The sequence below is a fragment of the Wyeomyia smithii genome, chromosome 2 (assembly GCF_029784165.1).
Source record: "Wyeomyia smithii strain HCP4-BCI-WySm-NY-G18 chromosome 2, ASM2978416v1, whole genome shotgun sequence".
Taxonomy (NCBI): domain Eukaryota; kingdom Metazoa; phylum Arthropoda; class Insecta; order Diptera; family Culicidae; genus Wyeomyia; species Wyeomyia smithii.
The window spans coordinates 107,769,575-107,785,376 of record NC_073695.1 but is presented as its reverse complement, the minus strand read 5'-3'; the positions used below and the strand labels follow the sequence as shown (position 1 = coordinate 107,785,376).

The 15,802-nt window shown below is 41.2% G+C and overlaps 1 protein-coding gene across 5 annotated transcripts in view; it reads left to right on the top strand.

The window, feature by feature from the left end:
- LOC129725494 (G-protein coupled receptor Mth2-like) overlaps window positions 1-15,802 on the top strand; it is a 111,075-nt gene that overhangs the window by 75,667 nt on the left and 19,606 nt on the right. For all 5 annotated transcript variants that reach the window (XM_055681418.1, XM_055681420.1, XM_055681419.1 and 2 more), the window contains exon 3: window positions 2,787-2,925. In XM_055681418.1, coding sequence (XP_055537393.1) covers window positions 2,787-2,925 — 139 coding nt within the window. The remainder of the gene's footprint in view (window positions 1-2,786; window positions 2,926-15,802) is intronic.

Sequence of the window (15,802 nt, the reverse complement as noted above, 5' to 3'; positions counted from 1 at the left end):
CTGTTTTTCTTAATCGCACTTTACATGAGACAGTCAAAGAGTAACTCTAGCTCATAATACCAACATTACGCGGAAATATGGAAATCGTCAAAATTCACAGAGTAGTAAACTAGAAACTCGTTTTTCTCGAAATAACCAACATGTCACTTGGTCCGGTCTGACTTAACACCGACCATATGTCAGTGGGGCCCGCGAATCGTGGATCCGCTGCGATGTAAGCTGCGATTCGCGACTACGAAGGTACTAATATTTGTTTGGTTTTTGCATGAGAAAAAGAAGGAAGGAAATGTTTTTGCTTTTGTCATCAAACACATTTTGACAATTGCATATGAGAGTTCGCCTATGGGTGCGAAAAGCCTTCAAAATCTCTTTCAACTTCGTAGTCACGAATGAAGCAAAACAAATAAGATGGAGATGCCAGCTAGCTGGTATTAACACTGACGTATATATTTAACTTTAAGCGGGGTGAAAAGTTCATGTTATGTCAAAACGAAATGGATGGTGAGATTTCCGTTTTGGGTGGCCATAAAAACGAATAAAATGCGACTTGTGTGCGTAATTTGTAGAATTTTAGCTTATAAATAAGCCGTATGTTTCGGTTGCCAGCTGATATTCTTTTCTGCATCACACCGCTACACGAACGAAATGGATATGTGCGAACCGAGACGTGTGCATCAGCCAGATGCCAAAATTGTTAATGAATGAGGAAAAGGTTAATCGTGTGTTGATCCCGTACGACTTTAAGGTACGCAAGCAAATTGATTCTGACTTTTGTAAGAACGTAAATAATCGTGGACATACAACAGATTCTAGTCTAAACAATTTATATATTGACCCTGTATCACTTCAAAGCAAACCAAATAGGAGTAATTAGAGTGTAACCGTAAACCAGTAGCAGATAGACGGAAATAGGTTGTACGCTTTTTGTCAAAATTAGACTTAGACTAGTTCATACCTTAAACACTTTTGTAAAAAGCTTACCCTTCCTCAATATTCACAAGCTTTATGCAATGTTCACAAAACAGAAGAAACGACAGTGCTAGCACTAGCAGATACGTAAACACACATATACTAACACACCTGTCACACTGTCACATGTCAGCTTCTATTTGACTGACGTGTTTCATCTATGGCTATCAAAAATCACAAAATTGAATTTTGTGAGGTTTCTAATTGGTTGTTTTGATGTTTGACATATTTTTGCGCGGTGTGACATACGTTCGTGATGCAATCAATCAACAGCTGATTGGACTCTACATGATGATTTTTCAATTTTTTATTGCCTGTGATATGAGATTTATTCACAGCTATGCTAATTAACAACGAACTGATTCATGGATACCCGCGGTTTTTTTTTTCAACACAGCGTAGTGGAAAGCGTAGTGGAGAGCGGAAAGCGTCTTCATTTTGACGGTAAAATGATTATTTTTCAACATTGTCCGCTGGTTTGACATATTTCCTCAGCTTTGCCTTGGTCAAAGCCCACAAAGTTTCAATGGGGCGAATTTCAGAGCAGTTTGGAGGATTCATCTCCTTTGGGACACATGTGATATTATTTGTTTTATACCACCCTAGTGCATCCTTAGAGTAATGGCAGGAAGCAAGATCGGGCCAAAAGATTGGAGGATTGTTATGCTGCTTAACCACCTTTTCTGCAAACACTCTTTCACGTAAATTTTACTATTCATTGTGTCATTCGTAATGAATGGACGAGATATTTTCCCACATTCACAAATGGCCTGCCAAACCATTACCTTCTCGCCGAATTTACGGTGTAAATGGCTTTCACTGGTCCAGGGACATCCTTTTCCTTCGGTGATGTGTAAAATTGCGGTCTTGGCAGAGTCTTTTGGTCCAGTTTTATGTAGGTTTCGTCATCCATGATAACACACCCTATTTTTTTGGTCAGAAGTTTTTCATAAAGCTTCCGAGCTCTCGGTTTCACAGATTCAGCTTGTTTTGGGTTTCGTTTTGGCTGCTTCTGCTTCCGACGGGTCTGCAGACCCATTCTTCCCTTGGCACGCATAACGTTACTCGCCGAGGTTCCAAGCTTTCTCGCCACATCTCGTACTGATACTGAAGGATGCCGCTTGTAGTGTTCCTTAACCTTTTTGTTCATTGTGGGATCAACAGGCCCGGGTTTTCTACCACGTCTTGGGGCATCAGTAAGTGTGCACTCTTCACAATACTTCCGCAATGCGGTTTGAACTGCTCCAACACTTATACTTTGTTCTCTGGCTAATTTTCTTATAGAAAGACCACTCACGGTGCCCCATTTGTGCACAATTCGCTTTCTTTGCTCGGGAAAAAGGGCACGCATTTTCAAAATTTCGCACTAAATGTTAGAAAAAACGACAACATCTGTTTCTTTTGGATGTAAACAACAGGATGCAGCCAACGTTTGGTTGAATACTGCACGTTATTTGAAATGACGGTTGATCGTAAGTGTATTTATAATGATCGGAACGGTCTATAATGTCAGTAGGTACATGCATGTCATTACAGTCAATGGCTTGAAAAATTACGGTTTTGAACTACAAAGACTTTTATTGAATTATTGAACCTAAGTTTAAAATTAACATTTTGACATAATTCAAATTTAGCAAGAATTGAAATTTATCTGGCTAAGGTGACAATCGCTATTCTTTGCTCACAAATGAACAGTGCAAACCAGCTTCCGGAGTACTCACGTCGTTTTATTTATCTGTTCGACAAAAATTAATTCCTTTTATTATATTTGATTATACCCGCCCCGATATTACCTGATTATTTTCGTTTCGTTTCAGAATGGCAGCATCATCTACGATACCAAACTGTTGACAAGGAACCAGTATTGCTTCATGCAAACAAATGATTCGGAGCCTGTTGTGCCTTTTGTCTGCTTCGAGCCGGAGGAGGACTTCAAGTATGCCTTGTATCCCATCGGTAAGTCGTCGCGTCGCGTTTGTTTGGTGATACGATACTGACTTTTTCATGGAACAAAGCATTTTGTGCCATTGCAATGTTTGTTGACCTTTCGTAGAGTCAACGTTTCGAATAGCCAACGTTGGCATTAAGCTATGAATATTTGTTCGAAAAGAACGTGATCAAAATAGGTTCAGTACCATAAACCGCTAAACTCATGAGGCTTTATATGTTTCGTATTGTTACAAATGAAATCGGATATTATTCGAATGTTTGTCATACTGTTTTCGACTCGCATACTGTTAACATTGTCGCAGATAAAATGCTGGTTTGGGGGCGTGATAATACCGGCAGGGAATGGTGTTTGTTTTGCTAGTATTTTTACGTTTACCTTTATTACATGTCAACAACGCAGCAAGGTTAGTTTAGTATTACAATGTTGTTACTAAAATTGAATCATGACGGAAAACAGTGGTAGGTAGGTAATATGCTACTCCGGGGGCTCTATGAAAATGTGGAATTGTGTTTGCTCTTTAAGCTGATTCTTATTTGCATTAATTTCATATCAGTGGTCATTACCGTAACCAACCAATTTACATGTGAACTGAATCAAAGCGCGATAAAAACCAATGGTTCAACGTAATTTGGTTTTAATTCCCCCTACAAACATGAAGAGTTTCGTAAACAACCTTGTAAAATGCCGGAAATGATTTTATGGTTCACCTGTTTTGCTCAGAACTTCGATGACATGCATCGAGTGACGTTTCTGGGAAATCTTCCATTTTTAAACCAGCAACCTTCAAATTGAAAGATTAGACTTCAGAAAAATTCGTTTTATGATATGAGGCTCATAAATTTGTCTCATTTTCCCCGTAAATCCGGTAGCGCTATCGCATAAACTTTTTCGCTTTTATCGCATCACCAATCGTAAGCTGTTTGTTGAAATCGACTTCAGCGGAATTTATATTTAGACCGTTCCGGCCATCCGATATTGTTATTTATTTACCCATAACTCGCTCGCTTCATATGATGACATATAAAGAACGGTGGCAATTGGCATCATCTATTTGCTATAAGTGAGATGTGGATTTAATCTAGAAGTCACTCATTCGCTAGCCTAACCTCATACAGGTTATGTCGCTTAAATTGAGTGAGGTAATTGACCGACATGGAATGCACTGGTAGGGCGGTAAGTTGTTCAGAACCCTAGACATGTAATAGCTCTGACGTGACGTTAATATAAAAGATAAAATGTTTCAAAAAGAACGTCTTACCATTCATCAAAAACCTGGTATTGATTTCGAAACCAAATCATTCAAATTTTATCATACATGGGTTGAGTAAGAAGACAAAAAATTCAAATCAGTGACACCTGGCTTATTCTTCCAAGCGGTTTTCAAGATGAAAGTTTCATAATACTTGGAGAAGTCTAACATCATTTATTGGAGTTTCAAAACGATTATTTCCGAACAATTCTCACTACTAAACCAATATATATTACGATTTGAAATGTTTTTTTGGCTGATATTCGAACTCACCGTTCTTGAACTTCTAAATCAAAATGCACAAAACTCTTGTACTCTTTTTCATCTTGTTAAATTATGCAGGTGCTGATGAAGTACACCCATACCTCTGATTGATGATATTGATGGCCAATCGCGTGCAAAACCACACTCGTGTCCACTCCACATGAGACGGTCTCCCTATAAAGGAGTGGCCAAAATTACCAAAATGCGAATTTCATATTTAGGAAGTTTTGAACACATGATTTTGTAGTTTTTGATCTATAATTTACTAATTTATCAATGAAATCTTGGTACATAAAACGGATCATGTTGAAAAACGCCTCCAAAGTTACCTTTTTCAAAAATGGAGGAAAACAAATTTTCTAAATATTTTGGAATACCGTCTGCTGGCGTGAGATTAAGCCACGGGGGTGAGATTGAGCCAAAACGAAAAATGTTTGTATGTTAAATTACTTGAGATTTCTTGAACCTAATACCTCAAATTCAATACTTTATGAAACGTGCCATATTTATTCACAAATTTAAATGGAATATAGATAGTATCAGTGAACTGTTCCACTTAAATAATATTTCAAAGTTCAGGGTGAAAAACGTGCGCAAATAACGTTAGCCAAAAGTGTCCCAGGGAAACCAACCCGATCAAGAAATCACACCAACTTACTGCTCATTTGGTACGTTAGGATGTCGTCTCCAATGTGGTGAGGAAATATTATGCATTGAACCTGTGTTGGCTCAGAAAATAATGTTTTTCCAAACTGTACTTTTTTAGAGCCCTTCTGGGGTGAAATTGTGCCAAGGCGTCGTACTTTGTGTAATGAATGAAGGCGGGGAGGGGGGTTAAGTCTGCGTTACTTATTGTTACATAGGGGGGAGGGGGGGTAATTGAGATCGTTACGTAACTGTGATGTTTGCTCAAAACTGCAAATTTGGAGGGGGGGACAGGTTGTCCAGCGATACGTAATTTTAGGGGGGGGGGGTCATATCGAACGTTACTTATCGTTACATAGGGGGGGAGGGGGTCTGAAATCTAGGTTTTTAGCGTTACGTAATTTGTGTACGACGCCCAAGCTATAATGAACGATACAATGTGCGGAATTCACATTCAAGACAAAATTATATCAGTATACACCAAAATACTTGCATCGTTTACATAAAGTATGTTGTCTAGCTATAGTATTATTTGAAATAATAACTTAAAGCTTGAGAACAGTAAGCTAACAACTGTTAGGTGGAAATTTACAATGACTGATATTGCTTATGGAATGTAACAAAATTTTGTACACCTATTCTATATAAACTGACGACTTTTAAAACGACGAAGGAGGGGTGTGGGTACGTTTCCAGCGGTTTTAAGATTTCCAATGAAATATACAGTGGTCAATGACACATAATAATTGAAACGAAAAGTCTTCTCAGGCTTTATGTTCTAACGTTTTCCCTTTCTAAGCTACCTGGAGACGCCACTATGTGTATAGAGACTGTCTATAAGCCACGTTCTCTTTTCGGGTTTCAATTGATTGTTTTCGGTGAGATTTAATAAAACGAAACAACTAAATAGTTTACGTTTCAGCCATGGGCGCAACAACGGGGGGGGGGGGCCAGGGGGGGCTTCAGCCCCCTCTAGAAAGTGTTTACCTCCCCCTAGAATTTTCCAGAGAATGATTGTATTCAATATAAATACATTCTATACTACTTATCAGAGCATCGAAATCAACACAAATTGAGATGTCGTCATTCATTGGCTAAGGACTAGTTATGATCCAGGATCGTTTCTCAAGCCTTGCTCTCTTACTCATCTTACCAGTCAGACAAGAGCTGTAGTAACTCGTGCCGTATCAAGAAGTTGTCGCCATTTTACTCGGTTTTAGGCTGTGTTTCACCAGTTCCTGCGCCCCTTACTTTCTGTTGCCGGTATGGTTTGCTGGAGAGAAGTGATTTCACAGGGTTGTCGTCCGGCATCCTTACGACGTGACCGGCCCACCGCAACCTATTGTCTTTCGCCAGGTGCGCAATGGGGTTCTCTCCAAGCAGCGCTTGTAGCTAATGGTTCATGCGCTGTCGCCGTTATCCGTCGTCCGTTTGTACTCCACCGTAGATAGTCCACAGCACCTTCCGTTCGAAAACACCAAGAGGACTTCCGTAGAGGACTACCGGTTATATCAGAGTTTTGTAGTTTTTTGTATTGAAGTAGTCATGTCCGATCAGCACTGTGATTGGTGCGTACGTATGTAATGTCTGTGAAGAACGGGCCGTCGATGAGAACGTGGTCAATTGTTTTGCTGTACGTTGGTCGTGGAAAGAAGGGACTTTGGACTGCCAGCCCGTGGCAAGCTGCGAAGTTGGTGCATAGCTGGCCGTTGTCGTTCGTCACGGTGTACAGGCTGTGCGGGCCGATCACCGACTTATATAAGTCTTTCCTCCTGTTCATGTCCCTAATGACGATCTTGATGTCTCTACGCGAGCAGCTATCGTAAAGTTTCTCCAGCTGTGCGTAGAACGTTTCTTTCTCTGCATCAGGTCTTCCTTCGTGAGGGCAGTGCACATTGGGAATAGTGTAGTTGTAGAACCAGCCTTTTATTCTCAACAAACACAAGCTGTCGCTGATTGCCTGTCACTTCATCACACGACTCTGCATCCTGCACAGCACTATAAAACCGCTACCAAGCTCATTGGTTGTGCCACCGCTTTGGTGGTACTGTGCCTTGCGGTCACAAATCCACCGTACCTTCTCTCCTTTCAGGCAAAGCTCCTGGAGTGCAACGATGTCGAAGTGGTGGGATTTTAGCTGATCCAGCGGAATCCAGTCGACATCCGGCGCGTTGAGCGATCTACTGTTACATGTACCGAGCTTCTAATCGTCGTCCTTATTTCGTCGGCTGGGTCATTGCCTATTGTTCCGGTTCGTTTTGAATTCTTGATTCTTCGTAGTATGTTTATTTTAGTATGCTGCCTTACTAGGGCTGCGATACCTAGTCTCGCGACGGGGCTGCCGCCATAGGTGTAGCTGGCAAGACACCGCATTTGATAGTTCAGCCGTTCGGTCCGGATCAGTCGCTGTTTGAGCAGCCCCTAGCCTGTGGGGTTCAGACAAGCTGCTCTCTAAGGAGAACAACTACCCCTTTCCTGTCAGCATACGACCAAGTTCCCACCGGTTCACCGGTTTTCTCTTGGTTGCTCGTATCACAGTCGGTAACACGTGGAGGTAGGAATAGGGCATTATGCCTTGAACCACACTGGGGTCTATTTTATTCCAGCTAGTACGGGTGTGCTGTTAAAAAGCACTGCCCAGCCATTTACCAAACCTGGCTCTCCTCAATATCAAATCAGTGTTGCTGAAAGAGGTTGGCGTTGACGCTGTGTTCAAGATATTCAGTACATCTTCGGAGATTCTATCCCGAAGTGACTTTTTCTGCTGTTACGACACTATTTTAAGCGTTATTGAATAAGCATATTAAAACTTTTTTTTTCGTTTTTTTTTTAAATTTCATACATGAAAACTAGCCCCCACTAGAAATTTTCCTTAGTTGCGCCCATGCTTTCAGCTTACTAATTTTTCAGCCATCCTCAGAACTTTAATTATACGAAAAAAAATACAAATTAAAATAACGTCACACATTCTTCGAAATATCACAAATATTACAAAACTTACAAACTATTTTTTCGTGTGCATCACGAAAAGATTAAAGTTACGGTGATTCGAACCCGGAGAACATAAATAGTTTGATCAAGAAAAATCTTTTTCATAATTGAAATAAAACAAAAGTATGGAGTGGTAACGGGAGCCCTAAGTAAAGATTGGCTCAAAACAGCAGTGAAGATGGCGAGAATAAAAAATCGTATAAAATTTCTGCTGAATTGTAGACGTTGCAAATTAGTCCCAAAGTGCCTTGACTACAATGTGAAGATAAATCTTCATTGCACAGTGTCGCAAAATGAGATAAAAAATCTGGAACGTAGGCAGAAAATCCGAATGATAAGTGTAGTTATAAAAGACAGTAAAAGATTACTGGATAATTTGAAGAGAAAGAAGAACTATCTATCACACAAAACACGTAGTACAATGGCCGAAGGGGACTGGAACAAAGCCCACGAAATGGTGGAAAAAAGAGCCGCCAATACGTACCAAAAATTAAAAAGTACGGAAATACGAAAGTTGAATCAACTAAAAAACGGGAAAGTGCAAGCAATCCAACAGCACCCGGAATGGGTGGAAAACTCAACGGGAACGGAGCTACCAGATTACCTGGAAAGAACCTTACGTCTAGGACCGAACTTCAACATACAGAATAAGACAACCATACCGTACGTTCAATTCGTGGCAGATGTAGAAACAGCGATCAAAACCATTCCAGAAGCGGACGAAATAAGGTCAGATGTCTCAACCATGGTATCAAACTACATCGACTATCAGAAACAACCACGCACAAAAGAAAATAACTGGATACATCAGGACATAATGCACAGCCAACGCTTTCTGAAACAACACCCCGAGATCTGCATAACCAGAGCGGATAAGGGAAACAAAACTGTGGTGATGAAGACAGACGAATATCGACAAAAAATTACGGAGCTAGCGAGCGATGCTGCCACATACACACTACTGAAAAGTAACCCAACGAATAAAACACTAAAGAAACTGAATGACATTGTAGAGGAATGGTGGGTAGAAGGGCATATAGAGACGTACATCAAAAACAAACTAAAAACGTTTCATTCCTATGCAGCACGTATCTACGGCCTACCGAAACTACACAAAGAGAACCGTCCGCTCAGACCAGTGGTATCAACAGTGGGATCTGCCACTTATAAGATGGCCCAATACATGGCGGGGATTCTCGAAACCTTGTGGGGAAGACACAGTACCATATTCGGAACAGTTTTGATTTTGCGGAAGAAATTTCGAATGTAGGAGTACCGGAGGGATGCGTGATGTACTCTCTAGATGTTGTTTCTCTTTATACGAACGTACCTGTGCACGAAGTATATGAATATATTGAAGATAAATGGCACCAGTTGCGTAATCACACAACCGTTCCATGGGACAGCTTAAAAAAGGCGATGCAAACGGTACTAAGTGCGTCGTTTTTCCACTACGAAGAGAAGGTCTACAACCAATGTTTTGGCGTTCCAATGGGCTCACCTTTATCACCTGTAGTTGCAAATATCGTTATGGAAAAACTGGAACAAGAATGCATGGCAAAACTGCATCACAAGGGAATCTCGTTGACAACTTACAAACGATACGTTGATGACTGCTTCGTGATAGGGAAAGAAGACGAAATTGACGCCGTTGTACGTGAATTTAACACGATGGAAATGTCACTGAAATTCACGGTGGAGAAGGAATAATCCGGTTCACTGAGGTTTTTGGACATAACACTAACAAGGACAGAAGCAAAAATAACGAAAATGTGGTTTCCGAAACACGAAAAAGGTCGGTAACTAGACTTCACATCGGAAAGCCCATATGCCCACAAGAAAAACTCTGCAATCGCACTTTTCGGCCGAGCAATTAAACTGACGGATGTCGAGAGCAGAGTTGTAAGCAAACAAAAAACTAAATCGATACTACTGCTGAACAACTACCCGACACATTTCCTACAGCGAATACTCAAACAACGAGTCCATGCAGCGTACAATACTCTCGAAGATAGGCGGGAGACCAGAGAGAGAACTAAATATGTATCGTTACCGTATATCCCATGTCTGAGCGAGAAGGTGGGTAAAGTACTATGCAAACATAACATCATCGCGTCGCACAAACCTCTGGACCAAGTTAAGAACACTGTTTTCTCAAAACTTAAAGACAACATACCAAAAATGCAAAAAACTAACTTGGTATATAGCGTACCATGTGGAGCTTGTCCAGACAAGGAATACGTGGGGCAGACTTCACAAACGCTGGAAAAGCGTCTCGCCCAACATCGATATGACGTACAGAGAAAAACAACTACAAGAGGCTTAGCGCAACACGATATAGAGAACGGACACGAGTTCGATTTCTACCGCACTCGAATACTAGAGCAGATTACCAGAGAGCAAAGCAGAATATCGGCGGAGGCTCTCCACATTAAGCTGAGCGGGAACAGATCTACAACGCGATGCACTGGGGTTCTCCAATACATACATTGGCATGGTTAAAAAACTTAGAGAGGTGTACGAGAACAAAAATCAACCTGCTGATCGACAACGCGCGCAAAATGAGAATGGATAGAAGGGATCCACACGGTGATGCACACGAAAAAAAAGTTTGTAAGTTTTGTAACATTTGTGATATTTCGAAGAATATGTGACGTTATTTTAATTTGTATTTTTTTTTTCGTATAATTAAAGTTCTGAGGATGGCTGAAAAATTAGTAAGCTGAAACATAAACTATTTAGTTGTTTCATTTTATTAAATCTCACCGAAACAAATCAATTGAAACCCGAAAAGATTAAAGTTACGGTGATTCAAACCCGGAAAACAAGCCACGTTCTCATAACTGGTTATTCCAGATATCGATTTGATCCAGTCATACTATTTTCTATAATTCATATGAAACGTAGTTTCTGGTCAACCCCCTACCTCGCCTCTTAATAGTCCACGTTGTTTATGATCGTCCCTAGGCTTACTGTTTTTTCATGTTATTCATGTGAATTATTCGTAGATACACTACTGTTCATTTGACAGGTAATTAATTCAACTTTTTGTTTTTGGCACAATCTCACCCCATAGAAGGGGTGAGATAAGGCCAAAGTTCAGTTAATTTTAGCAAAATTATAGTTTATTGTAACTTAACCGTTTTTGCGGCAGTCGTTAACTAAACATTTAAGTGTGCATTGAGGTGATTTGGATCAAACTCATTGCCTAAATGTGTGCATTACAAGCTAAGAAACAAAAACGAATCCTTTTTTGGCACAATCTCACCCCGGCAGACGGTATATAAAATCTTACTTAAATTGTTATGGAAAGTTAGCATACAACTAAGAGCTGATTATATTAGCTTCCTAGAACCGGAAAAACATTTTGATTTCAACCTTGCAGAGTCCGCCGCAGGCCACGTAGAAAATATTGGGACTTCTCCTAATTTTGACCTTCAAAAACATCAAAATGTAGGCCTGAGAGCCCTGTTTATGCTCCTCAAGAACCAATGGTAAAAGTTTGCGAAAAATTTGCGTTTTTGTAAAAAAAAAGATGCTTAAAATTTTTTTTTTTTTTTTGTATATTTTGAATTTTTGGGTGATTTATCAATAAAATTCTTCATATATCATGCCAATTTGGTCCAGAATACAATGAGAATGCGAAAAATTAGTATTATTATTCGTTTGTATACTGATGAGGTTTTATTGTTGAAAAAAAACTTGTATTAGTATCGTCATGTTGATTTGAACTGGTATTGATAATGTTTTTCAGAAGGTTGCTCTCGTTGAAGCAGTGCAACCAGCAATCAATACTGATAATTTGGGTACTGACTTGATTCAGAAAATTATAACTGATCGATTCACTTTCATGAGTCCGGTTATTTAAAAACATCATTGAATCATAAACAATTAAGGAGACATTAAGTTTGTTAAAAACAGTTTGCATTTAACTATGACTGGTTTTGTTTATATGCATATCATTCCACATTACTGGCACCAACGTCACTAAATCGATTAATCGACCTTAAAAAATCGATTGTGCAAAAAACGGATCGATCTCGCCCACTACTAATTCGCAGTACAACTGTTGGGTTATGCATTTCACACATTTCTTGTGCGATTTTAGTGCAAAATTTGTGCGAATCGGGAAGACACATTAATTGTTCTACGACATCACATATTGAAATAGGTTGGTACTAACATACTACATGTAGAAAATATTTTTATAATAAAGACTAAATTGCGCTGCAATCTAATGGTAAATTTAATTTTCTGTTGTATCGGCATGCAGTCTTTTTATAACATTTAAACAAAAGTTTGCCTAAATAGTAGAAAACTAAAATTACAATAGTCACAATAGGTAAATTGAGTTTATTCAGTGGATTGCTTATTCTGATTATTCTTTCCTTATTCCACAATACGGAATCTGTAATTAAATTTTTGCTTCTGCACTTAATCGAAATTTCATCGACACAGATGCCTCGCATTCCACGACAAGATGAACCACTTTGGACATGCATAGGACTTGAACGGTTGGAGCAGAAATTCTGGTTCCCGAGAATGCGCAAGTATATTCGGTTCTACATACCAGCGTGTCATCAGTGTGCGTTCCACAAAAGTGCAGCTGGGAAACCCGAGGTATTCCTTGATCCTTTATAGGGGCACTAGGTACAGCCGCCCCGAATCCAAAAAACGACTGACGTCGAAAGCAAACAGTTAGTAGAGTAGAAGCATGGGCGAGAATGCTACAACACCATACGAGAGCTAATGTGGAACGACATAAACATGCGCGGAACAGGCAGAATTCGGTCCTTCGAATGAAAAAGCGCCAACAGGAGGAACGAGATCGCGGAGCGATTGAACACCTGTACTGCGTTGGCGACACTCGTAAGTTCTACGAGAAACCTAACAGCTCGCGCAGAGGCTACGTACCTCAAGCCGATATTTGCCGCGACCTAAGAGGAAATCTCCTGATGAGCGATGATCGAAAGGTGGAGACAGTACGAGCATCTTAACGGTGCAACATCGCGAAGGTGGTATGGCAATTAATCTAGAAGTATGTACAGAGGACGACAGGTTTCCAGCCTCAAGTCTCCAGGAGATTGAGGAGGAAAACGGCAGGTTGAAAAGCAAGAAAGCCGCTGGCAGTGACCAATTGCCAAGCGAGCTTCTTAAACACGGTGGTGAAGCACTGGCTAGAGTGCTGCACTGAGTCAGGATCTGGAAGGATGAGAAATTACCGGAGAAATGGATGAAAGGAATCGTGTGTCCCATTTACAAAAAAGGCGACAAGCTGGATTGCAGCAAATATCGTGCAATCACGCCGTTAAGCAACGTAATTCGTGGGTTAATAACAGACGGGATTCATGGGGGACTGCGCCACAACGGATCAGATCTTTGCACTGCGGCAAGTACTACAGAAATGCCGCGAGTACAACGTAACCACTCATCATCTCTTCATTGACTTCAGAGCAGCATATGACACAATCGAACGAGACCAGCTATGGGTTGCGGCAGAGTGACGTGCTTTCATATCTGCTCTTTAATATTGCTATGGAAGGCGTTATTGGAAAAGCGGGGATAGACACGAGTACTTCAGGAAGTCCGGCCAGTTACTTGGGTTCACCGAAGACATTGACAATATGACACGCAACTTTGAGACGTTGACGGAAACGTACATCAGAGTTCAGACTTAAGGCAGAGGCCAATCGGGTCGGACTAGTCATAAACACGCCGAAGACAAAATACATGAGAAGTAGAGGCTCGAAGGAAATCTCTGTTAGTCTTCCGCCACGGATTCTAGTTGACGATGATAGAACCAGCGTGCCCTTGAGGTCTTTGAACGGAGGGTGCTACGTACGATCTACGGTGGGGTGCAGATGGAAGATGGGACATGGAGACGACGAATGACGTGGTTCAGTTGTATCAGTTGCTGGGGGAATCCACATTAGTCCATACGGCTAAAATCGGCAGGCTACGGTGGAAAAAACATGCCTTAAGGATATCGGGAGCAAGCCCAGACTAAATGGTTCTGGATAACGACCCAATAAGAACGAGACGTCGTGGCGCACAACGTGCACGGAGGATCGACCAAGTGGAGGGAGATTTCCGCAGCATACGCAGTCTGCAAGAGTGGCGACAAGCAACAATGGATCGAGTACAATGGCGTCGGCTCTTACATACAGCAAAGGTCACACAGGCCTTCGTCTGATTGGTAAGGTAAGGTAAGGTTACCTGAGCGGTTTGGACGAAAACTGCACTTCTGTTGAATTTCATGCAAGATGTGACGGCTATATTTGGAACTCCAAGCTGCATTATAACGGACCGCGGTACGGCATTAACCACGAAGAAGTTTGAAGAATATTACGGAGTGAACGATATTGAAAACACCAACACTGCAGTAGGATCGCCGAGAGCGAATGGATAAGTGGAGAGAGTAAATAGAACAGTGCTAAGGCTCCTTGTATGGTTGGTGAGGAGACTGCGCATTGGGCTGAGCAGTTGCCTAAAATTCAGTGGTCTGTTAACAACATGCCGAATTCGACTACAAACCTTGCACTGTGTTTTCATCCAAATCACGCGACATATATCAGAATGCCATCATGATATTGACGTTGCAGGATGAGGATGATAATATTATGAAGAATGCATCCGAAATACGCCAGCAAGCCACCAAAGCGATCGAGAGACGAAAATGTCTGCAGAAGCGACTTCAACGAACGCCGTAGACCGCCTGTTAAAACGAAGTCAGCGATATGATATTATTGGAACGTGATCTGACGGTCCTCTGATCCTCCCGGTGGCGCTCTACGGACATGAATCGTGGACGTGGAAGGAGGCCGATCGACGAGCGCTTGGGGCAGAATCCTGCGATTAATACTCGGAGGCAAACTAGAGAACGAGGTGTGGCGCAGGCGCATGAATCACCAGCTGTACGAAGTATACAAACACGCTAATATTGTCAAGCTGATGAAACACGGCAGGTTACAGTGGGCTGGCCATGTAGCACGGATGGCAGATGAGCGACCGGCAAAGATAATATTTAGTAGAGAACCGGATAGAGGCCGACGACTTCGAGGCAGACCGCGCACGCGCTGGATGTGTGCTGTCGACGAGAATGCCAGAGCAGTGGGTGTAAGGGAATACTGGAGAGTAGCAGCCCAAGACCGAGTTTTGTGGAGATGTATTCTGGATTCGGCATAGGATCTTAATGATCTGTCGCCATTAAAGTAAAAAGTAAGTAAGATCTGACGGTCATGGGGCATAGTCAGAAGCTAAAATTGAAGTTAAGAGGACCATACATGGTGAAAGCGATGTTGGGCAACGAGCAGTACGAGCTGGAGGAGGTACCCGACCTGCATGGATCGAGACGAGCGAGAATGATGATGTATACAGCAGATCCAATCAGGCGTTAGTGCCAACTCGAGGATTCCGATGGGTGCGACGATACGACGATGCACGGTACAGCTAACAATGAATGGGATAATCTCAGAAAAGTAGAAAATGAACACTAAATTAAAAATCGGAACAAAACATTGTTAAGTTTTTTTAAGTTTTTTTTAAGCTGGACAGAAAAGAATCATAAAACTTTTAGTGTATAACTTCCCAAATGCGTCCGTTTTAGAGCGATTTGAATATGAAATTAGTATACCTAATTTTATTTTTAAATGAAAATGAACGTTATCATAAGTCATGGATGGTCCTCCAGCAACAAGCATAGATTCATAGAAATGTATGATCAATATAACACA